Here is a 25,508-nt window from a genome sequence, read left to right as displayed (position 1 = left end):
GAAGAGCTTCTTTAAACCAATAGCCTCCATCCTGAAGAAGACAGGCAGAGTGGGCACATGGCAACACTGAGCCATCTCCACATCAAGAGAACCTGCCCCTGGTCAGGTACAATATCACCTTCACCATGGGGATGGAAAGGTCAGGAGAACATTGCTTTAATCTAAACCCACAGAAATGTAAGTTTATAACTGTAGTCAAATGCTCTCACATTTATTTTCCTGTCTGAGCTGTTTAGCTAATGAATACTGTACTTCAACTAGGAAGGCCTTAGGACACATCATAGCACTATAACTGCATATATATATATATACTTAAGTGCTATACTGTATTTAAAAAAAAAGTATGTGGGAGTTGTTTTATATTAAGGCGGGAAATTTAGTATTTTCACTATACGTATATTACTGTACCCTATAGCAGTCATCAGACCCGTCTCCCAATCACTTCTATCATCAATGTTCCACTGTACTGTACACAATAGCCCCCTAAGAAGACATGGTATTATAAAACAAAACCTGCTACAGTATCACATTTCAGAAATAAATCTGTACCAAGAACTATTTAAAGACACTGTACAGTACATATTAAGAAATACTCATCAATGTTTAGTAAACATCTGGGTAAAAGTGCAGTTAATGGGTCCATAAAAGTGCGGCTTTTAACACTTCAATTTTGTGTAGCCTTTATTCATGGTAAGACGCTACCGTGTTTTATTACACGAAAATATAACTATTTTTATTGTATACTATGCTGTACTATATGTCTGCTGCAGGTCACAAGAAGTCCCTTGAATCCCCAAGAACAATTATGTAAGTTAAAAGAATATAGAAATTTACTTTCAATGGGACACTGCATCACAAACCTTCACCGCCGGACAATCAGCAACCAATTTACCTCCAAAAGCCGCCCAGTCCTACCTTTACACAATATTACAACATTAACATACTGTACTACCCATCATACACAAATATACATAACTAATACAAAAAAAAACACACTAGCCATCTGCTAGACATGATGTAACACAATTCCAGGGTCTCACATCATCACCCCCCCACAAAAAACACCAATGTGACAACAATGCTGTAGAGGACAAGTATTATATGTTGAGCTTAATATGTAACAAAGTGGCTGGCAGCTCAAAGCAGTCATCCAGCCCTCTGATTGGCTGTGTGGTGGTGGTAAAGGATAATAGATAGTGGTCAACATCGCTGTTCTTGTTTATTACAGTACTGTACTATACTATGGCGTAAAAGCCATAACTACAAAAGCCTTTCTTGTAATTTACAGTACTTCACCAATAAATAAAATTAAAAATTATAGTATTTTCAGTTCACTGGGAAGTACAATATGGTTTCAATGTACAGTACAGTAATAAGAAAATCATTTGGGGTATTGTTATTCAATTTCTTTCTGTAATTACCAATTTAGCTGCACAGTATACTGATGTCTGCATTGATAAGGCAAGTTGAGTGTATACAGTACAGTACTAGCTCTGGAGATACACACTCCCCCCAAAATACAAACCCATTTGCTTTTCAATGTGACAGAAACTGTTCACTTAATAATAAACAATATAAATCTTTTACACACACACTTCAATACGCACACATACTCACGAAAGTCCAGAAAAAAATTACACTGGGCTTACCGACACAATGCAAAGGAGTTTTTTCTTTCTACTGAAAGTTCCGTAAGTTTGGGCTTCTTTTATTATGTTTCACAACTGTAACATATACGAAAATAATTACAAGTAAAACTTGTACATACTTTAAACACTAAGTTCTGTATCCTAAAATAATCAAGAACAGTATAAAGTATACAACACTTTGGGAGCTTCAAGTCCTTAACCACACTAGTATTTGTGGTGCATGGTGAAGTCTTATACAAATATATCACAGCCTATCAGAAACAGCCATTAATTACCACCAAACCTACAATGCACAAACCATATCTACATCAATATTTGGTCAATATTTCATTAAAAAAATACTCAGGTGCAAAAGTTGAGTCAAGCTCAATTTAACCAAGCCAAAGTTAGTTACCAGAAACCCAAGAGAAACACTATCAGAAATAAAGATCAACCAGGAGAGGAGAGGAGTAATCGTTATCACTCTGTAAACTCTTGTGTATCTGATGATTTTAGACACTGGATCCCTCCGCTCGAGGTTGTTTGCATCCACTTCTCGCTGCCCGTTAACTCCACGTGAACTCTCTTCACGTGCCGGTCCAAGTGATCTCTTCGAGCTGCACGGAAGGGGCACTGGGTACACGGATAAGGTCTCTCCCCAGTGTGAGTACGCATATGTCGCATCAAGTAATACTCTGACCTGAATCTGTCACGCCCACAGAAGCCACAAAGCATCTGACCCACTGAGTTGTCCACATATCCATACTGTAAACAGGAAAACCAATCCAATAAGACAATAACCATCCACCAACAGTAACTTGGAAGGTTAAAGTACATGAAACTTTTGCCAAACATTATTTGTTAGCAACATCTTCAACCACAGTACTGTACAAACTTGATTCAGGCAACTTTACAGTGTACCCATTGTAATTCAAATTAGTCCACGAATATGGTATATTTTATATAAGAAATGGTTGTGCCAATACTGACAAATGTGGCTCACAATCAAACAAAAGCAAGTAAGTGTAATTTAAGCATGACCTTTCTGAAATTTACCATACTGTACTGTACAGTACTTGTACAAATAAAATGGGTCACGTTGAACTGTTCACACAATAATACATAGGTCATATATAAGTACAATTCCACAACACTGAAAATTTCCATTAAAATCAACGGACATTCCCCTTGAAAGGCTAAATAATAATTGTTGACTTGTATTAACCAAAGTATTTGTCTTCATATATTTGGAAATATCCAAAACAAATACTTAAATACATGAAAAATAAATATTGGCAAATTTTCTTCAATTAATGTACAATTTACATTAATGTATACAGTGCATATCTTTAAGGCTGGGTTTATCTAATGTGCTTTGCCTTTTCAAAGAATATTCTTCTAATAAACTACATCCTTTACATAATCAAATTCCTGAGGTAGCAAACTGTATAAGAAAATTCAGACTATGCATTTACACACTTGTGCACACATCATCCCTCTCGATACTCTTCAACTTCTATACATGCTTCAATATACTGTATGCATCCCTCAATTTACACTAACCATCCTAATGCCTTAGCATTCAAAATAAATTTGAAACAAATAGCATTATCCATTGGAAAACTTCCTACGTGGCTGCAGTTTTCGGTCTACAAAACGTGCAAGGTGCCAGCAGCTCCACTTGAGGCACTCGACACTGTGAAAACCTCACGACGATGGATGAACTTTTGCAACGTGGGCCTGTAAAAGGTCTTTACGTGAAGCTCGGTAAGAGCAGGAGGAACATTTGTAGGGTTTCTCGCCAGTGTGAGTTCTGATGTGGCGCTTCAGGTCGCTGTTTTGACGGAATGTTGCCCTGAAGCAGTACGGACAAGTCAGCTGGAGGGAACCTATGGGAGGTTCAGTGTACACAACCCTGGCAGCGGTGGTTGCTTCGCTGCCACTTCCACTGTCCTACAGGAGACAGAACAAAAGTGTCACAGGGGCTATCTTCCAGAAATAGCGCGTTGCAGCTTACGTTTCATGTCACTCAGCTTTTTCTTCTCTATGTCACTAACAGTTTGTTTCATTCCTAAGGCTTCAACGATTACATTCCACGTAAAACTTGGCATCTCACCGCCAAGAGTACAGCATCCACTCATACAGTACAGTCCCATACTTTTTAAAACTGAACCACATAAAGCTGCCACTGTAATTAATTTTCCAGAGAACAGCAACATAAAAAAAATATTCAATTCATTTCAACACCAATAAATACTGAGATTCTATTTATGTCTTTAATTCATAAGAAGAGACTACGAAAACATGAGACACAGAGAAGAGCTATCATTAAGTTGCTGAAGTCACATCACGATGCCTCTTCAGGATGTGAGCTTTGACCGGAGTGCTTTGAGTTGAGCAGTATTCACAAAACGGGCACTTGAACGGCTTTTCTCCCGTATGAGTCCTGATGTGCCGCTTGAGGTCACTCATCTGCTTGAAAGTTGATCTATTACAGAAAGGACACTGGTATACTTGCGTAGTCCAACTTGCTCTGCCGTAGGCCCTCGCAAAGCTGCCCTCGCCGACAGCACCTATCCCCTAGGAGGACAAAACCCTCTATTACCGCTAAACAAGTAGGTTTCACCCTTGAAAGACGTCTTCAACTTTTAGTATACAGGTACAGTATATTATCAAAGTGAATTAAAAACATCAGCCAATTGTAATTAGCTTATTTCCTTACAAGTTTATAAATGTTCTTATTCAACACAAATACACTTATCTACCTAAGGCGTACAAAACAAATTCTTCCAAGTCACAAGATATCTACTGTACAATGTGTGTACACATTAAAGACAATAATTCCAACAGATTCTTGATAATCAAAATGGAGATTGATAGTCATTGTATTAAGGGTACCAGTGTGTAGGACAATACAGCTTCCCAATACCTTCTGTAATAATGCTTTTACTCACTTATTTATATGATGCAGATGAGTCAGTATCAGTTTGTACAGTATGCTGTTGGAGCATCATTTCCCAAGTGTTTATTGCCTACTGCTGTAATTACACCATCTTCATATATAACCACCATTTTACTGTAATGTATATCGTAATGTGGAAATTTAAGGAATATTTGATTTTTTTATAATAAGTTTCTGAAAGCATACTAGTACAGCTCACATGCACGCGCGCACAAGCACACACGCGCACAAGCACACACACACACACACGAGGCTTTCCACGTTCTTCCCTCAAAACTGATCCATTCTCGTACAGTATTTCTATTTCAAGCATAGTGTATACTGTACCATAATTGTGCTTTTAAGTTTTCATTTTGGGTAATAAGAGTTACATGTTATTTTTTATATGTAGAATACAGTATTTATCAAGACATTGTGAAGACCAGCACTCCCACTCCACTGTTTCATCAAGGCAACAGTCAGCCTAAATACAAGTCTGCGGTAAATGCGTCACGGCGTAGAAAACTCGGGTTTTTTGTGTAAGGTGCTTTCCAGTTTCCTCTTAACAACATTAAACATTTTCAACACAAAATGTTTAATGCAGCTGTACTGTATTTCCGTTAAATATAAACTTTCCTCTTAAGATACATTATTATTTCTTTTATCATTTATTTCTTAGTCAATCATTTAATAACACCAATTACATCTACAGTATGTACAGAGTAATTTAACTGCTACTTCTCACTATGTACTGCAGTAAGTTAACCAAATATTGTACTCATGAATCAAGTACAGTACTTTACTTCTCCAGTTAAGGTGACAAAAGAAATAATAATGAAGTAAATAGAAACAACATTCTTTTAGTTTTGTGGGAATTTCAATACTCATAAAAAAGGCTTATAATCAATCCTACAACTTAGGCAATTTAACCATTTTCAGGACATTTCATGTCAAAAATTGTGACAGCAACCACTGCCAATATCTAGCAGTTATATACTGTATATGGTGTCCAAACATTTCTTGAAAAAAATTATAGGGTACATATGGAAGAATCTGTCTGCATACCATCTTCAAATCCGTTGAACCACAAAACACTTGTTCTCATGAAGATCAAAAACACCAACTTGAGTGACAGCAGCAACAGTCATAGCCAGAGGATGATACAGCAGACTCGTGAGTGACTCGAGTAACATGACATCAGTGTAAGCTGCCTTTCTATTAGTCTAAATCAAAAAGCACATCTTTAGGTGACGTACGATTCCAAGACAACGTAAGACCTTGTAATCGTAAATATACCACGAGTCGGCTGTACCTCCTTATATCTCTACCTGGTCTACCTGAAACCATGCAGAAATCTTAAAACACTAGCATGTGGAATGGACACTTCCTTGTGATGTATAGTAATGAACATAATATATACAATACTGCTTAAGAACATTATGACCAGGATAATTTAGGACTGCTGAATCAAGATGGTCAAATGCTTATACAGATCCCATTAATGAGGAATGACCTTGTCTAAACATGCAGCATACAAGAGCACCGGCCTCACTTTTACCCCCTACCAACAGATACTAATCTTGTCAACAACTGGTGAAAACAAAATTCTAAATAACTCTGGCAAAAGGCCAGTGAGATGGATATTCTAGACAATAATCACCCATGGAATTATTTGTAAACTAAAACACAATTCCATATAGTCAACTTATATTGTAAACCAAAACTTATGTGATTATTGGTCAACACACACTCCAGCACCCACCTTACCTATGGACCTAATGTAACGCTCCTCTTAACTTTAATGGTGGCGACAGCGTACAACAGGCTAAATATTCCCATTAACTGGCACTCACTCCACAAAAGAATTGCTACCTAAATTTTGTAGCCCATGATGGATTAAGAGAAGCACATAGCCAGAAAAAGCAGTTTAAGGTAATCTGAGGATGTCAGCAAGAAAGTAAAGGTTAATGCTCTCATTTCGCTAAGTGCTTCATGAACTAACTACCTACTGTACTGTACTGGTAAAGTATCTGAAGACTGTTCATCAAAAGCTATATGGTATAGATCTGTGAAAGCTTCTAAAGTGATGACTACAGCCACAACATGTCATCTTGCATAGCACTATGGAATTCATATTCAACAATTGGAAGAACATGTAAACTCTATATAAAGGATATATCCAAGTGAGGTATTAGATGAGACCAATACCTGCTTTATTAACCTTAGTCACTGGAAATGTATAAATTAACTAATTTAAACGAGTTTCCGTCATTACCATTAAACTCACATTCCCACGAACTACAATAACCTCTTTTATTCCATAAATCTATGGTGGTCGTAACTTGACGAGTATCTTACCTAACAGTACTTGAGACATACACCACAACAGGTATATGTTCTAAAAAACAACTTGACCATCCCCTTACCAATACAGTATAAGCACAAGTAATATCTAATCATACTACAGTACAAAGTTTATAATTACACAGTCAGAAGGAAATGTCCATCACTTAATATACAACCAACAGAAAAGGAGCCACTGAGAATTTTCTTGTACTTTTGGAATTATAAGATAATTATTTGAAGAGCTTCATTATGTTTGTGCTGTAATTCACCTAAAAGAATGAGTATGAAACAAAATGGTATCCATCCAACCAGTAATTAATTGTCCGAGACACAAGACTTCAAAAACACGTTTCAATATATCAATGCTAGAATTTCCTGAATTAAAATATCCAATACTGTACTGTACTGTCACATCCTAAGACACTTGCTTCCAGAACAATTACTTCTTTACTTTCAACTGCAGGCAATATGTTCTTTACTGTACAGCATTACTACAGTAGGTACAGTACTTTTTGTCAGCACTTCAACCAGGTAAACTGTACTACCCACCGTGCCAACAATTTCCACTGCAACTAGAAATTCTTATAATTCTTAACAACTAAGTTTACAGTCATTTTCACTGGGTTTCAAAACCTTAAATAAGTTCATCATCTAGTGGACATCTTATCTCGGTCCAAAAGTTTAATTGATCCTCCAACACAAATATTTTTTAACCATGACAACAAAATACTGTAATGTTGAGGAAGAGCCTTGGAAATGCAGTAATGACTACAGTATATATAATTTAAACCCTGTATACAGTACAGTATATCAGAAGTACCTCAGAAGGCTATATGGTTGTCAATGTCAACACAACAGATGATAAAGTACAGTAAATGGATTTAACATGTGAAGGAGCTGACCTGAGCCATCAATGAAAGCTTATCTCTATCCATGAATGAATGTTATATGAATGTCTTATTTAAATACTATTATAATTATTTTCCCCAATTCTACTAAAAACAATTAATCTGACTAATAATATTATAAAAAGATAAATCATTCTTTCTTATTCTTATATCCCGTCACTTTACAAAACTCTTGGGCACATCTTTTCCCCTCCAGATATGATCACATGCTTCTGTAAACAAAACTAACATTCATAAGGCCACTGCTCATGGTGTCCAGTGGTTAAGTACAGTATAATGCCATTCACCCAAATTAACATTTAAAGTAATACCGTGACTCACAAGAATTTCAAATGGTAAAGTATTGTTTTGTTTGTTTTTTTTTAATGTCAAACAAAAAAGTAATAAAAGCAATTTAGGAATTATCTTTTTTTCTGCAAACCTCATATGTGGGAACTCTGGAGGTCATCAAACATTCTCCACCATCTTTCACCCTCACTTTATCTTCCTCAGACACTTCATTACACACCCACATCTTCCTCGCTCATCCATAAACTTACTCACCGCACAATTATAACTGACAGACTTTACTATATACATACTTTCAAATCTCCTAAAGAACTTTCTCACATTAAGCCATAAAATTTCAGATCTCGAGTTAAACATCCAATGAGTCTTTAATCAACCTTTCACCGTCAACACCATTACATTAGCACTGTTCTTTTATAATCATCTAGAAAACTATATTACCCCGATACACTATACCGTACCTTCAATATAATGCTCGTTATAGCACAGGAAAATCTTGTCCAACGCAGAGTTATCCAACAATAACTTGATAATTTGCTCTTAAATAATATGCAGCATAAACTACATCATCTGAAAATCTAAGTCTGAAACTGGCACGTGCCAGAACCCATGTGCCTCTGCTGGCTATAACCTGAACTGTTAACCCCAGTCTGTTACACCACTGCACAGTAAACATATTTTGCCTTCTTAAATTAATGAGGCAATGAAGGTCATGACACTAGTTGAGATGACTTATTTTAGACAAGCTATGTAACTACAGTACTGTCAAGACTTTTACTCCTGTAGGAGACTACCATAAGTGTTATGAGTACTGTACCCAGGTGAAATCTTAGCCTTGAAAACTAATAAGCAGAGTTTGAGGTGATCAGACCATCACCCTCCCTCTGAAGCTTATCAACATTACACCATTGGTTAATTATTAGTTTATTCAGTATAGTACAGTATATGTCTTCACTAATAAATCTACTGTATATAGAAAGAACTTTTAAGCATGTTACCATCTGCAGTTATGTCCCATAACTTCATTTTCCCCATTAGATAAAAGTTTGTCCAATAAGGTTTTATCCAAGATGCTGTACTGTACCTAACCCCCACAATGGCCTAGACTCTACTGTAGCCTTGTTATTGTTTCAAAGTCACGAAGCTTCCTTATAAAAATAAACCTGAAATGATCTTTAACTATAAAAAATAATTTAAAATGTAAAAAAAAGGGGTCCCTTTTCTTTTATTTCAGGACAACAGAAATAGAATACCGAAAAAAAATTGGAACTTTGTACATTCATTATAAAATCAATACAGTACTCATTCTTCACATCAATTCAGGTTCTTCATCCAAAATACAGGCAGTCCCCAACTTACGACGGGGTTAGGGACCCAAATCCAGGTCGTTAGTCGAATTGGTCGAAAGTGCAAAAATAATACACAGAAAATCTAAAATGGGTGTCTCTTTTTCTTCTCAGCACCACAAAACTCTCACTTTTAAGCTTGCCAGCCATTTTAAAGGGAATTACAAACGAAAATTTTGTCAGTACACCACAATCACTGACGTCGGGACTCGAAAATACGTAATTTGAAAAATTTTTGGTACGACTGCGGTGGTCGTATGTCCGGGTGGTCATAAGTCAAGTAGGTCGTAAGTCGAGGAGTACCTGTACAATAATGCTCTTCATATACTTGAACACTTATACTGCATAAATCATTATAGAAGACTCATTACCTCAAAGTTATACATAAAACATTTTAAATAATGAAGTTCAAACCCCAATTACAGCCACGACTAAACCCAGATACAGCATTGACTTTTGTGTAGTACAATAATTATACAACCATAAAACAGAAGCTAAATATATATGCACCTGGCACACTGTACATACCCGCCTGCCCCCCATCACCGCCCCGAGTTGAGTAACCAAATCGCACCTACAGTGAAACCTCTATATAAGGCGATGAAAATCCATTATATGGAGGGTCCATTAGACGTGAAACCTCCATCTAACAAGCTAATTGAAGAAGATTCCAGGAGTTATGGGCAATGAACATGTTATTGTACAGCTCATCTGATTTACACAGATTGATTCCCTGTACAATACAGTACTGTACCTTCTATACCAGGAATTAATTCATATGGTCAAAGAAAAGAAAAGTTAATGCAGCTCATAATTTCCCTAGAGATGTATGGTGGTCATGGCAGATAGAAGTAGCAGCTCCCAAACTGCATAAAGTGCTTAGGAGCCATGACAGTACTGTATAATAAAGAACACACACAAGACCCCAAACACACTGTCATGGAGTGTGTGTGGAGACAGTCCTACAGTGCTATACAGATGTTTGATAGCCAGCCCACAATAAATAAAGTGTGCCCATCCAGGGGAAACACCTTGTGTTAATTCTATGTCAATAACTTGAGTTTCACGCTCCATAAAGCTAACCAGTGATCACAGTTAAATTATGTGATTAATAACAAATTACCAAACGAGTTGTCAATAGTTGCCATTATTAATGAACAAATATCCCCTAAATCAGCCAAAACAACAAACATGGTTTTATTGCTTGTATCTGCTTGACTATTATTCAAGCTTTAACCCCTACACGGTTTAGGGCATAGATTAACGTCCGCTAAGGTAAGGGACACCCAGGTTTAAGACGTACATCAACGTCCTTGAAATTTTTTAAATTCCTACGAGTCTCTTTGGGCACCAAGAACTATAAATAAGCGTTTTGAGTTGTCTACCATATACCCCTGCAGGCAATCACATCACTAGGCCTCGTGTTTCTTGGCAACAAGCCAGTACCTTCACCTGTCCCACTCTGTAAGAATGTCGCGACATCAAAATAAACTATTTTCTTTGATAAGGATGATCCTTATGATGCTAAGGAGTGAGTCTGTTGATGTCACTGACCCTGATGACAAGGATAGAGATAACCCTGACTCTATCGCCAAGTGCATCACTCCACCACCCACAAAGTCGACCAGGATGAGGCTCTATAAGTCACAATGTGTCCCAGACTACACCTCCAATATGCATCGGGTTGACAAGTATGACAGCATGATCTCCAGTACTGTATACAGTAGATTACTTTCTAACCATTACATATGGTTTTAGACATCATTATCTAGCTTCTCCAGCAAAATACAGAAATTAACTTTTTGGTAACCAGAGGGAGGTATCTAGATTTATTGTATGGAAACCACATAGGGGTTAAACATGTACACTGTGGTGGCCACCTACAAAAAATAATTAATGACCTTACTGAACTAGATAAACACCAGTCCCTGGGTGAAACAACCAAAACTCTGAGGTATAGTTTAGTCTTCACATAGGAATTTCAACTGCCACTGAAGATACAGTACAATACAGTACTCCAATTTTTGAGTTACACACAAATGACTACTGTAAAGTTCTTTTAAATCTATCCATTCTCACTACCTAATCATCAGTGTGTTTTACCTTAAACAACCTTACTAATATTAACTTCATTAACAAGAAAAAAAAGTTTTCTTCAGTTTAGTTTCTCAAGAACCAAAAGTATTACATGTCATAGCATAAATAATGAGGGTTGTCTGTGGTGGCAATTTTATTATGTACCTGTATTTCATTTTTTCTATCAATTTTTATTTCCTTAAAAGATATGTTTTCTCAATTTAACAAATTACAATTCGAGCCACCCCTATCTGCTAAATCGAAATGTCCGTCATTTTCACTCAATTTAGTGAACTAGTTCGCTAAATCCAGCATGATTCCATTAAATTCCATGCCAAATGTGCCGCTTGGTGCGTGGGGTTTGCTTACATCCACTCAGTTTGTGTCCTGCTGCCACAGCATATTATTCACTGCTTGCCTCTACATCTACATCTCGGTCAACTAACTACAGGTACTCCTCGGCTTACAACAACCCGGACATACGACCGCCGTGGTCGTATAAAATATTTTTCAAATTACTGTACGTATTTTCTAGTACCGACGTTAGTGATCGCGCTGTGTACTGAAAAATTTTTTCATTTGTAATTCCCTTTAAAATGGCTGGCAAGCATAAAAGTGAGAGTTCTCGTGGTGCTGAGAAGAAAAAGAGAGACCCATTTTAGAATTTCTATGTATTATTTTCACCTTTTCGACTTACGACCTGGTCGTCGGGACGGAATCCCGCCGTAAGTCGAGGAGAGACTGTACTGTGCTTAGACATCACGCTGAAAGTCTCTCCGACGTCTCAGAAAGAAAGTGGTGAAGGGGAAAAAGTCAAAAGAGTGCGGATATCAATTGGAAAATTTTTGTGGAAATTATAGTAAAATTCAAAACAAACACTGAACTCCCTAGTTTAAGGTAAGCCATGAATAATGTTTCTATGTACATATCACGTGTCTGAGGTGTCTCCGTAGGTGTGAGCATATCAACGAAATTAATCTCAATTTAGCAAAGTTGTACACCCTTGTATTGTAGTTAACTAAATCGAGTGAAAAATAACCGAAACAATTCCATCCGCTAAATTGCGAGTTCATTATGTCGGATTCCATTAAATCGAGAGGAAACTGTACTTCAATTTCTTCTAAGTGTTTACAAAAATAAGTTTGCACGTTTGACAACAAAGTAAATGAGACGGTACCTTTACGTACAACCCAACGAAGTTTTACTAAAGCTTATCACAATGCTAACATCATGCAGCACACATGTTGACCAGACCAAAAATTAATGGATGTAAAACTGATATAAAAAAATTGAACTAAACGCTGGAATACATGACATACTGTACTGTACCCAATATGTAACTTAAATAAGCATCCCGCCAAAACCAAGGAAAGACAATCTAGCATCAGCCAATAACTTGGTCAAAATAAACATGCATTATGCTCCAAATTTTCCCAGAGGTTCTACAGATTCTACATTAGATAAATACAGACCCAAGTGATCTAAAAATGAACACAGTATTAGGGTCAGTGGCTTTGGAGGTACAGTACAGTATTCCCACTAAAAGCATACCCTCTGAATCCCTCTTACACAATTGAAAGGTGAACTATACAGGTACAGTACAAGTATACTCCAGTTTATGACAGGATTGCATTCCTGAAAACCTTTGAATCATATCTATCCGCTGAGTACCTTCATAAATTGAGATATACTGTACGTTAAAAAATAACTTTCCAGCCTAGCTTAAATACAGCAGCTACAACACTGTACGTGCAAGTACAAAAATTGAAAATGCAGCATACATGGTAACAAATTAATGAAAAACAATGCTAATTCTTTTTAAAAGTTGCCAAAGCCAACAGAGCCTAAACTTGACTGATAGCTGTCACTATTTCGCCAACTTATTTGCACCTCACCGCCTAAACTGATGACTTTGTGCCATCTCTTACCAGTAGGGATATTGCTTCTGCTAATATCACTTGCTAGTCACTTTCCTGCCAACTTTATAGGGTAAATCACCCCCCCCCCCCACACACACAAAAATAATACAGTATACTGTATAATAAAAAATTGTAAAAACAATGAAAATTTTTTTTTTTACTTTCACAAAAAAAAATAATTATAATAATATAGCGGTATAACTGTACTCAATAAGTCAATGAGTATTTAGCCTCAGGCACAGTATGGTTAAAAGACTAAGGAAGTTAAGTGCAGTATATTTAGGCTACAGACTATAAATGTAATAAGGCTGTTACATTTAAAGAAGCAAAATACCATATAAAAGTAAGATTGAACTTCTACGACCTCTCTGATGTAGTACAGTATAAGAACCTAATAATGGAGGAAACCGCAGCGGGCCTATTGGCCCATACTAGGCAGCCCTGTTTACACCCAACCCCTACAGCTCATATATCAATCCAACCTATGCTTGAAGTTTCCCAGCGCGTTCGAGTTAATAATGATGTTCGGTAACTTGTTCCACTCGTCCACTACTCTATTTCCAAAGCAGTGTTTACCCATTTCACACCTAAATCTAAATCTAAAACCATTGCTACAATTTCACTCCTGGTTGGATACCTTTGTTTAACCGATTTCCATTTATACTCCTCGATCATATCGCCCCTCGCTCTACATCTCTCGAGGGCATGCAAATTCAGATGCTTGAATCTGTCTATACTCAAGGTTCCAAATGCCCTGGGTTAGCCTTGTCATCCACCCTCTGAATGCTTTCTGGGTATTCATTATCTATTATGTAGTACTGTACAGTGACCAAAACTGAACCACACAATCCAAGTGAGGTCTCACAAGCCAGATTTCTCTACAGAATATCAACATTGCTCATCTGACAACAGGTTTCTCTATTTACATCTCCTAAGCTATGTACTTTACATTTTTCCAAATTAAATTCCATTTGCCAATTTTTCAGACCAAGCAAAAAATTTGTTTGATCTTCCTGTAGTTTTGCGGAGTCCTCGTCATATTTAATTTCACTCCCTATTTTTGTGTCGGCAAATTTACTCATGTTGCTGTTTACGCCTATATCTATGTTGTCTATGTATACTGTAGTATAATAAAAAAAATTGATAAATTTAATACAAATATTGGTCTCTCCTGTTAATAAAGTGTTACCTAGTAGGACCCAATACATTACACTCACATCTAGCTCTTGCACTGGCCCCATAACCTTGACCATTACCCAATATTGAGGGGCCAAAAAGGGAAAAAGTTCAGTGCCTATTTTAGTCACAGGTTTATCTCTTTCATTTGTGAACATTTTGTAGTGAATGCTCAAAAACTGTGGATACACTGTTTACAGTATGGTAACTTCCTATGACCTTGGACTGCAAGACATCAGTGATGTATGAAAGTAGAGAACCCAGTTTATTGCTTTACTGTACACCTAGTGTTGATGCTGCATAATATCCTGAAATAAGTTTTGTACTATTTGCCATGACTTTGACACTCATTGTTTTAAGACAAAAAACTCCAATTTGTATGTAGCAGCGCATCATCCTTGAAGTACAGCATCTTAAGCCTTATTTTATGGTCACATTTTAATTAGATACAAACTTCCGTGACCATAAGGTTCTTTATAGATTATGTTCAATTTTGTCCTTTGACCTCTGGCAGAGACCTTGAATGTTTACTCAATAATGTAGAATTTAGTAAACATTATCATGTGGCACAGCATTCTGCTAATGAATACCACGCTAAAGTTATATGGAGGTTCATTAAATTCTTTAGTTCCGGTCAGAGGAAGAGGTACAAATCAAGTCATGTATAGACAGAATGTTAGCCAAACACACAAGTTCATTAACTAGATAATCCAAGATGAAGGTGAAAGGAAAATATACAGTAACTGAAGAAAGTTCATACTGTACATATTGACAAATGAGTTGTGAAAATATGGGAACAAAGATTCCAAAGAGCAAAATGGAGAATCAATATGACGATGTGATATGCAGAGAGCAACCTACTACTGTACTGTATGTGTGTGAGCCTGTTCAAATATATTTACTATATCAATCATGACATGCCATTTCTTTAGTTTCCAGCAGAGTATCCCACGCTCAATCAACACTATCCTTTTCTTATATCCAAAAACTACGTCTGAATCGCCTACAATCTTCCATCATTAACACGACCTGTAATTGGGGTACTCAGAATCCTTCACTATTATGTACAGTACTGTATTTCAAAATTTCCTCAGTACAGTACTAGAATAACCCTATACAATGGCTCCTTTTCTGTAAGAGTTAAATGTAACACTCACCCGCTGTTGCGCATGAGGAGCACCGCCAGCTGCTTGTGATGGGTGAACCTCCTGGCTCCCCTCACCACCATAATTTTCTGCCGAGAAGCTCCCGGTCATATCACTCCCGCCAAGCCACTGTTAAAATACACATTTAAAAACTTTAAACCTTAAAAACATTCGCTTATTTGTATAAACAGATGAAAAGTTAACTTCCATACATGGCAGAAAGTCAAAGTTTTACAATCTCTTCCGAAATTGTTTGATGTGTGAATCATAGCTCTTTTGTCAGCAAATGTGCAAGTTGGCATTTGCATTTTACGTTATAGGGAATTGATAGTTAATGCATACAATAAACTTGGGTTATTACTCTTGCACTTTCCAAAAAATTTGAATATATTTACAAACCATACATTTTCAGCACTTACCCCTTGCATTCCTGAAGGCCCCGCTAGTGCTTCTGCAACAGCATCTGCAAGGGGCTGTGCTTGCCCGGGTATAACTGGTTGGTCAAACTTGTTGGGCATCATGTGACTATGTTCTTCCCCACCTCCAGACCCATCCATGCCGGGATCATTACCCACATGACCATACTGCATTCCGGTGTCCAGTCCCTCCGACTGATTATTGTCTATCGTTTCAACCATCTCCTCTTTGACTAGAGATTCATCAACCATAATCTGAGAAAGAACAATTTGGAAACTTAAAAACCTCTCGCACTGCCTAACAAATAAAAAACTATCATTATTGACCTCCTCACATTTTAATTATGAAATTATCTACCAGGAATACTATACTGTGCATTACTACATTTAAAGCAGTGGCTCTGTAGTCGGCAACTAAATAGAAATTAAGGTATACATTTATTGTTCTAACCTAACAGGACAACCATCTTATGCTTTCTTAAAAGAAATAATTAAATATGTATTTGTTTTTACATTCACATTTTCCCTAAACAGTACGTACAGTATTGTGAACTGAGGCTGAAGTAGGCCATAAAATAGAAATTCACACCTGGTACAAGTGGAGTGTAAGAGTGAGTAACATGAAACAGCTGTCAAGCTTGAGGATTCCCTTCCCAAAACTTATATAAAGTGACTTCTACCTTTGAAAACATATTAAATCCAAATTGTTTATCATTAAAAATGATCCTTAACAATTTCATAACAATCCATTCAAATTTGTAGTTTACCACATCTGAAATCATGAACCCTTGTCCAGTTATGGACAAACAGTTACAAATTATGGTACACAAGTAAGTATGAGTGAGTGTAATGTGAGACTAACAGTCATTCCAAAAAATAGTTTATGTCACCTTTCCAAGGGGAGGATTAGGATCATCCAAAGACTTGCCTCCCAACTTACTTCACATGTTAATCTCTCTAAACTAAAGCTAAGCTAACCTACCCCTGGTAAGATTAGGGTTGTTAACCTACAGGTGGAATGAGTGGAGGGAAGGGAAGATCTTCAAGTAACACATGGGTTCCTATTCCTAAGCTCAAAACAAAAAATAGATTCGGTGAAAAATCCTTTTCCTTTTATACAACTTATAACTGTTCATCATGTTACAGTTGACACAAGTCATGATAACACACCTTAACATCTGATGCCTGAGACTCGTGTGAAGCGGGTTGTTCTATAGTGTCCATTTTGTCCGATCGGCGACTTTCTCCGTGCGTTCTGGAGCGCGCCTGAGACTGTTCACTGTCTGCCTGGTATGGAGAGGCTCTTGGTGAGGAAGGAGGACTGCTGGAGGGTTGAGAGCCACCTTGAGAAGGAGTGCCATTTTCTTCTCTTCTTCTTCTCTTTGGCTGTGGACTTGATCTTTCTTCCCTCCCACTTCTAGATGGTGCACTTCTTCTACTCTCTTCCGATTGTGGTGGTTCATCAGGTACGGCCAAGCCTTTAATTTGCAGCATTTCCGCCGCTTTAATAAGTCTAGCGAGGTCATTTTGGGCTACGCTAACTACACCAGCATACATGTAACTCAGTAATGCCTCTAGTTCATCAGGTTTCACATCCTTGAGCACTATAATAGGGTGTTTACATGGTGTGTGCTCAAACATATTTTCAAAATATTCACTACATGTTGATAGCACCAACTTATGTACAGGGTAAAACTTGCCATCACACGCCAGGGTTGCATCTGTATACCGCTCCTGAGAATAAAAGAAAATAAATATATTAAATCATATGCTATACCACCTAACAAATTTAATACAGCATACCTCTATAAACTTCAACCTTTCTATGTTGGCAGGAGAAATGGCTATAGACATCTTAAACAGTATACTGTCCTGTGGATAAACCATGGATAAATAAAACAAAAAATTTACAAATTTATTAATCGAATGAATCAGATCACAACTGGCTTACAAACTTTTATTTTTTACTAAATTGATCAGCCAACAAACTTGTGGAGGTCAGAAAAGGTGGACATGTTGAATCCATTCCCATCCCCCTGTACAGCACTGCAGACCTAAGTGCAACTTTTACTCTGTGGACCTAAGACATAATATTTCTTGAAAATTTACCATGTACAGGTATCCCTCATTTAACGATCTTTTAATTAGCGATATTTTGGTTTAACGATTTTACAAAAAATTAACACCCTTTGTTAAACAATCGTCAATTTTCAGTTTGGAATACTGTCTCATATTTATACCTTATTTGGCACTTTCTGAATTTTGGTATTCGCTTATTTGTTTGTTTTCTGTTCAGTTTTTACACCTTATTCAGATCGCTCCAAAGATTGTTCCTCATTATTCCAATCAACATAATGAGTTACCATCCATGATATAATAATTGTTAACGTAAGGTTTTAACACAAATTGCATTAATTTTACTTTCTCAAAATATTTCAGATTTATATTTCCATCAACACAATAATTATTATTATTATTATTCCACAAATTAAAAAAAATAAACAAATAAATAAATAAAATATTCTTTAAGGCGCTAAACTTCTCAACGTCACATAAGCTCCACCAGCGCTGGTAACCCACTCTCACATGATAGCAGCATGACACAAGATTACATGCCACTAAGACAATTCCCAGATACTGTATTATGAAATATATTAAGATGAATGAATTATAGGAATATAATATAAATGAATAATAAATTTAACAAATTATATTTGGAAGGTTTTATTATGAAGATTACTGACGGTATCCTCCCAAACTAATGACCTAACTATTTCCGCCTGTTTTAGCCTTGACACTATTATGAGGTCACCTAAGGGCAAGTGGCCTGAATTATTGACAAGATCTACAAATATTTATTTTTCATGAATACAATATGAAATATTTTAATATAAATATAGGAATCATCTACAGTAAGTGGGATGGTAAAAGCCGTGCAGCAAATACTATACGATCATCCAAGTGGGATGACACCTGAGGCACACTGCTTGGGGAGCCATGAGTGCACAAGTGAACCGACAAGACTGAAATTTCAAGCCTGTTGCTGCGCGACTTTTTGTAACCATTCGGTTATTTTGGATTCATTCCAAATTCAAATCATTTAATTAAATTAAAAAAAAAATACAAACGAAGTCAAAATCCAAATTATAATGATAAGAATACACGAGGATACAGTGTATGTACTATGGGGTGGGGAAAGTGTGAAGCATGGATGGATGGGTGTGTACTGAGGCAGTGAACTCTAACTCCTTCCTGCTCAGTAGGCTAACTGCTGAGCACATAAGAAATGTGTTTTTGACCTTTATGATAATTTTTGGGCACGTGAACGCTTGTGAGCATATAACATAGTAAAATAAAATATAAAATTACATAGCTATACAGAACAGTATATGCTCAAAATTATGAGTTGAACAATAACAGCTCAGCCTGCCTCACCCACTCTGAGTGCTACTGGGTGGCCAGTCCAAGACTGGGCTACACAATTACGTGCCAGCTCCAAAGATATTATTCCTTGTTTTGGACATTATTTATCGCTTTCCCTCATTTCATGATCCTTTCACTTTAACAACTGATTTTTCAGGAACAAATCCCAATTGCTAAATGAGGGATACCTTTACCACAATTATGAAACAAGCACAAACTCATATACTGTACCCATTACCTTACAAATATCATCTTACCTTTAATACTCTGAAGGACCTGTAATAATTCTCCATCTACCTAACTACCATTAAGTTTTTTATTCGTGATATTTTCATGACCCAATAATTTCATCAAAGACCTCACATCTCTCATAACAGGTCTATTTCTTTCTGTTGGTTCAGACTTACTGTACTGTATAATATTAACTATGTCAAGTCTCACCTTTTCCCTGAGTGTTGATAGGATGTGGCAGAATGTTGCTCTGTGATTGTTCCAATACAATGATAGCATTCCATCTCCCATCTTGGCACAATTTTCTCATCTGGAACAAAAAAAACATAATTACTACATACTATACAATTGCAAAGGGAGATTAAATTATCAGGACTCAACAATTCAAAGTCTAAGGTAAAAAGTGTCCCATATTCATTTTGGCCGGTTAGGTTAAGGTCAAAGCACACACTTTACTGTACAGCACACTGAAAACTAAGCTTTTGGTAATGAAAAGTACTGTACTGTATTATGGTCAGCACTACCTTGACTGCCTACGTACTGTAAAGTTTGATCAAAACAGCAACTCTTTAGGGCACTATTTACTTGGCCATACAATATTGTATTGTACAGTACTCCAATATTATTACGCCTACTCGCTATTGTCAAAATTAATTATCTACTACAAGAAAAATATAACCACAATTAACTTAGTATAAACCATGATCAACACACAGGCAATTATAGTGTTAACAGTTTCTGCACTTTATGATTTCACTTAAAATACCATACATCTCTGATGGGGAGACCGTTTCCATCTGACTCACGTGACTATGTCCCACCAATCACCGTAAATCTCGGTGTCACGCAATACTCCTGCATGTGCTCAATTTTGAATTCTACTTGGGTAATGGCAAGATGGCTTCTCTCTGCACAGGGTGTTCCTCATCTTGGTGAATCATTCATCGTAACAGTATTTAAAAATAAAACCGCTGCCATTGACATTTTTTAGGCTCGTGGTATACAGCAAACCTCTGTGAAATGTGCAGAGTGCAGGTCGGACTGTCGCTACCATCCAGATAAAAAACTTTGGTTTGTGTAAAAATAAAAAAAGTCGCCAAAGCAATCACATCTCCTCACTGTGCTTTCTGCATTTACTTCCTCATTCAAGTGGCATCTGTTAATTAAGCCAAGTTTTTTTCTACATACGGCAAGGGGGGTAGGGGCTTAGTTAAGTTAGGTTAAGTTAAGTTAAGTTAAGTTAGGTTAGGTCAGGTCCTTCTGGTTAGGATGTTTCATCAGTTTTGGGCATTTTTTTATCCCACAATTTCCCTCCTCTGTACTTCACAGCCCTGCCCACTTTGTATGATCAAATTTGTTGGTAGTGGGAGGGGTCATATCTCCTTAACGGCACTAATAAGAAATTGGTCGGTACAGCAAAATATCCACTAAGAATCATGTACTACACAAAAGAAACCAACGATAGATCCCAAAGACAAAATGTTCTTCAACTTTCTAGTTCAGGAGTGCAGCCGTTGTTAACTGGTACCAGTGAAAAGGGGCCGAAGTCTACATGGATAGATTAGTATTCAGTAAAATAAAGTCAAACAAGTTCACATAAGTCGTGCATGTACACCAATAAAAAAAAACTATCTACTTGGCGGTCAGTGAATTTCAGAATGAACACGACTCCTGTTGTCTCGGCAGGGTTACCAAAATCCTTCGTCCGTTGTCATATTGTCTAACACAATTTTTTAATGATAGTTTTTTTGATCAACTGTATACATAGGCAATGCAGGAATAGTATACAATACAGTCAATTTAGGATAGTAGCCAGGTTTTTATTATTTACAACATTACCTAACAAAAAAAAAAGATTTCCTTCGATGACACTCTGTGCTGACGAGAAGTAACGGAGATATATTCAAAAGCAACAACATCCCTTTGAAGAGCTCTGTTCTTGCCAATAGGTAAACAATGAACTGAGGAGAATGGAGCATTATGGGAAACGCGGGACCCGTTGGTAATTTGTTTCATGTCTTGCATTGTGGAAAGGCGGTAGCCAATTAATGACTGCCTGATGTCATTCTTCATAATTTGTTAAAATTTCTTGCAATGTGGGAAGGTGGTAGCCAATTACTGACGACCCATTTTGCATTGACCAATGACAGCAATTTGGGGAGATGAAGCCGCCTTCTCATTTAAATTCTACTTATTCAAAATGTTTACCTTACAATATGTGCAGGGTGCTCGCTCAAGGAGTGGGAAGCTATCAAACGCTTTTACGTGGAAAACGACCAGTCGTGGGTATTCTATCCTAAATTGACTAGGGTTTTTCACGGTTAGGTTAGGTCCTTCCCTCATCAAGGTCATGGGGGAGGGCCGTAACTCGAAAACGGGCGATTAGCACCAGAAACGAAGGTCATATTCGTTCAAATCACAGACCCATTGCAAAAAAAAACATTTCTGGAAAAATCGAAACCTGGATATTATCATAAATTGACCTACAATACAACCTAACATCTTAAAGGTAATGAAATAATATGTGACTTGACTTTTTTTAATGCACCCTGTATTTGAATCCCTAAGTTAACAATTAAGCTGAATTTTACCCTATCGATAACATTAAGTTTCACCTGCGATTGAATTTTATAAAGGAAGTTATCTTGGTATAAAGTAGTTTAGTAAGCACCGACCAGCCCCTAGGCCAAGGCACTATCCCCTCCAGCTTTTCATTAGCAATACCATTTTACAATTATAAGCATTTCATTTCCCTTAAGAATAGCTGAATATGATGGAATGAAAAACTTTTAGGTGGAGAGTTTAGTGTAGGACTGGTGGTGCCGGGGTCGGCCATTGGACCCCGAGCTGGAAAATGGCTACTGATGTGCTTTGTTGGCTGCCATTCCCGCGTCACACCTCCTCCGCGATTATCTATCTAACTATTAGCTAACAAGACTCAAATGTTAGTATAACCTACACAGCAACAAATTCCCTTAATAAATTTGATATATTAAGAATGTATAAATACCTGAGAGGGAGATAATTAGAGAAATAGTGGAGTGTGACTGTCATCCCAGGTGTGAGCGCTGGGTGGCGTCGCGTCGATCCAGACCTGCGCCCTGCTGCCAGGTCCACTACTGACACCTTCCTTTAACAACTACACTCTCCTCTCTCAAACTTTTATGTCACATTACTTAAGACAAGAACAAATAACATACCTGAGAAGCCTTGACAACAGAAAGTATCTCCTTAAACTGATATTGTCGGTTAAGAAACAAAGACCATCGTTGAGTTCCTCTTCATAATGGCGACCGTAGGCTTCTTCAGGGACCGCATCTATAAAGCGTCGGTTCTTAATTTATTTCCTAAACATAATATTTATACTGTTTTAATATTAAATTATATTTTATTGATATATAAAAATTATTTTCTTCCTTTCGGCGTATTTGAAATGTAATGCTAATACGTACACGTTATATCGATTATTAATGATAATTTGTGCCATTTGTTTGAACCGCTCTCTATAAGGTCTGAGGCATCAACCATAATAATGTCTTAAAAAAAATCCAACCAAGGGTTCTTACAATCAATCATAATCCGGAATATGTAAGCCTACAATCTGTAGTAATCAATACCAACTTTGTCTCGAATTAGGCCGCTGAAGCTTTCATTGTATATATATGTTCTCGTTTATAGGTAATGTAACTTGATGAACACCTGTAAGAACACAGTACAGTACAAGGGTCACTCGGGGTAAGCTTCCTGTGTCACCATACGCAGGTCGCTGTACACCCAGGCCACACCCACTGAACCTGACGTCACAGAGAGGGAGCGTTCGTCAGTTTTAGTTGCTACAATTATTACCTATTCCTGCCATTTCTCCCATACAAAAGTTGTATTTAATCTACGTGTTTAGTTCCAATTTATTTGTTCGTCTGTTTCATCTTGTCCGTCTTTGATAGAGTGTAGCGGAAGGGTCAAGGACTCTCACCGGCTGGAGGGGTTGCTGGCATGTGCTGTTTGAGGCGATAAGAAGATGCACTGCAGAATAATTCATAATTAAAGTATCTATCGAGGATATTCGTAATTTGGTTGTGTTTAATTGATAGATCTAGTGTCGGGTTTGTATAATTTATTTGTTTATCCTTCGTTAATCTCACAAAAACCCAATCAGGAGGTTACAATTATCTTCTTCATTATCAATCAATGGTTGATACCCTGCCACCAACTATGTTAATGAGTGATGGGAAATAATTAGTTTTTTTATTCACTGTGTATCAAATCACTTGATGTTATTTTTACTCACAAGTGATGTAAAGTTATCATAGGATTATGCAAATATCAAATTACACTACAGATATTTACATTTATTTACAAAATAAACTACATTTATATCAAAGGAGATGGCTAGTTATTGTGAAAGGTTTCACTATTAATACACTTAAGGCTGACCTCCTTGGTCAATCCACTTAGAAACTTCTTAAGGTTAATTCGCCAGTCTACAAGTCTTACAACTGATATTGAAGAGCTCAGGGTGAGTGTGGCATGACCTCTCTGTATGAAGTCTGATCACACACTATAATTATAATTTACCTCGCGAGGGGGCTAGTTTATTGGGCACTCCCTTGCACTCTGTGCAAGGCAAAAAGCGTTAACAGCACTTGACAGGGAAGCACGGAGAGTTCAAGCTTGCCTAATCGACTCATGCATTTAAGAGCGTAAGTGACTGAAGGGCCATGGATTTCATCGGCAAGTTACATATAGTGACAGGATGAGTGTGTGAAGGAGAATTCCCGATACAATACATCTGTTTACGGCAATGCGTGGCAAGTCCCTAATAAGTAAAATGCCAGGCCTGTCTGGAGGAGGGATATTGGTCAGGAGGAAGGGATGTAGGTACTGTGCTGTGGTACAACAGTGCCGGCACGGTGCACACTCACTACACATATGATTAATATGGTTACATCTCTGAGGGCACTGCTCCCCCTTGGGCTGGCCATAGCCCTGGGTCACCTGACCAGACTAGCTCCAAGTACTGGACTTATTAGTGCCATTGATGGAAATCTGTACGCTGCACTTGGTCAGATAAACCGATTACAGGCCAGCCACCTCCAACACAACCTACAAGTCGACGCCTCTCTTGGTCAACAAGTTATATTAACTCCCACACTAGTACCTATTTATACTTAAGATGTCAATTTAATATATTGTCCGACCAATGACTGGTCACAACTCACAAGTATCTTATTTTGCACTACATGTATATAATAATGATGTAATAATAGTAGGTTATAACTCGCAGGAGGCTGGAGCGAGCTAAATGCTTATGATATGTTATTATTTTTTAAAGATTACCCTAAAATAAAAAAAATAACTAAAAATTGTTTCATTGACATTTACGTCAAGGATTTATTGACTTAATGTACTAACAATAATGGGTTATTTGCATGGATGAAGTAATAAAGCCACAAGATGAAAATTATGTTATCAGTGGTGTTTGGAGAGTTAGAAACAATGTAGTCATGGGTTACTGTACCTACTTTAGCTTATCAAGGGGACGCACATCTAAAGGCTTGCCTAGGGCGCCAAATCATCTTGCACCGGCCCTGATCGCATGAAATACAGTATTACACTGTTCTTAGACACAGGAGGTCATATTGATTGACAACTGCTTCGGACACCA

At 37.2% G+C, this 25,508-nt stretch overlaps 1 protein-coding gene across 2 annotated transcripts in view; it reads right to left on the bottom strand.

Annotated features, from left to right (window-relative positions):
* Positions 1-23,161, bottom strand: part of LOC121869995 (sentrin-specific protease 1-like) — a 40,314-nt gene extending 17,153 nt beyond the window's left edge. The window contains exons 1-5 of one of the 2 annotated variants that reach the window (XM_042371678.1): positions 23,044-23,161; positions 20,054-20,153; positions 17,360-17,923; positions 16,193-16,444; positions 15,786-15,902 (exon numbers count right to left, since the gene is read on the bottom strand). In XM_042371678.1, coding sequence (XP_042227612.1) covers positions 15,786-15,902; positions 16,193-16,444; positions 17,360-17,923; positions 20,054-20,134 — 1,014 coding nt within the window. In that variant the 5' untranslated portion in view covers positions 20,135-20,153; positions 23,044-23,161. Of the gene's footprint in view, positions 1-15,785; positions 15,903-16,192; positions 16,445-17,359; positions 17,924-20,053; positions 20,154-22,853; positions 23,002-23,043 lie in introns of those variants that run through there. The other variant, XM_042371679.1, reaches the window with a different exon arrangement.
* Between the last annotated feature and the right edge of the window lie 2,347 nt (positions 23,162-25,508).

The sequence above is a fragment of the Homarus americanus genome, unplaced genomic scaffold (genome assembly GCF_018991925.1).
Source record: "Homarus americanus isolate GMGI-L3 unplaced genomic scaffold, GMGI_Hamer_2.0 scaffold14467, whole genome shotgun sequence".
NCBI lineage: Eukaryota > Metazoa > Arthropoda > Malacostraca > Decapoda > Nephropidae > Homarus > Homarus americanus.
This window is presented reverse-complemented; position numbering and strand designations above follow the sequence as displayed.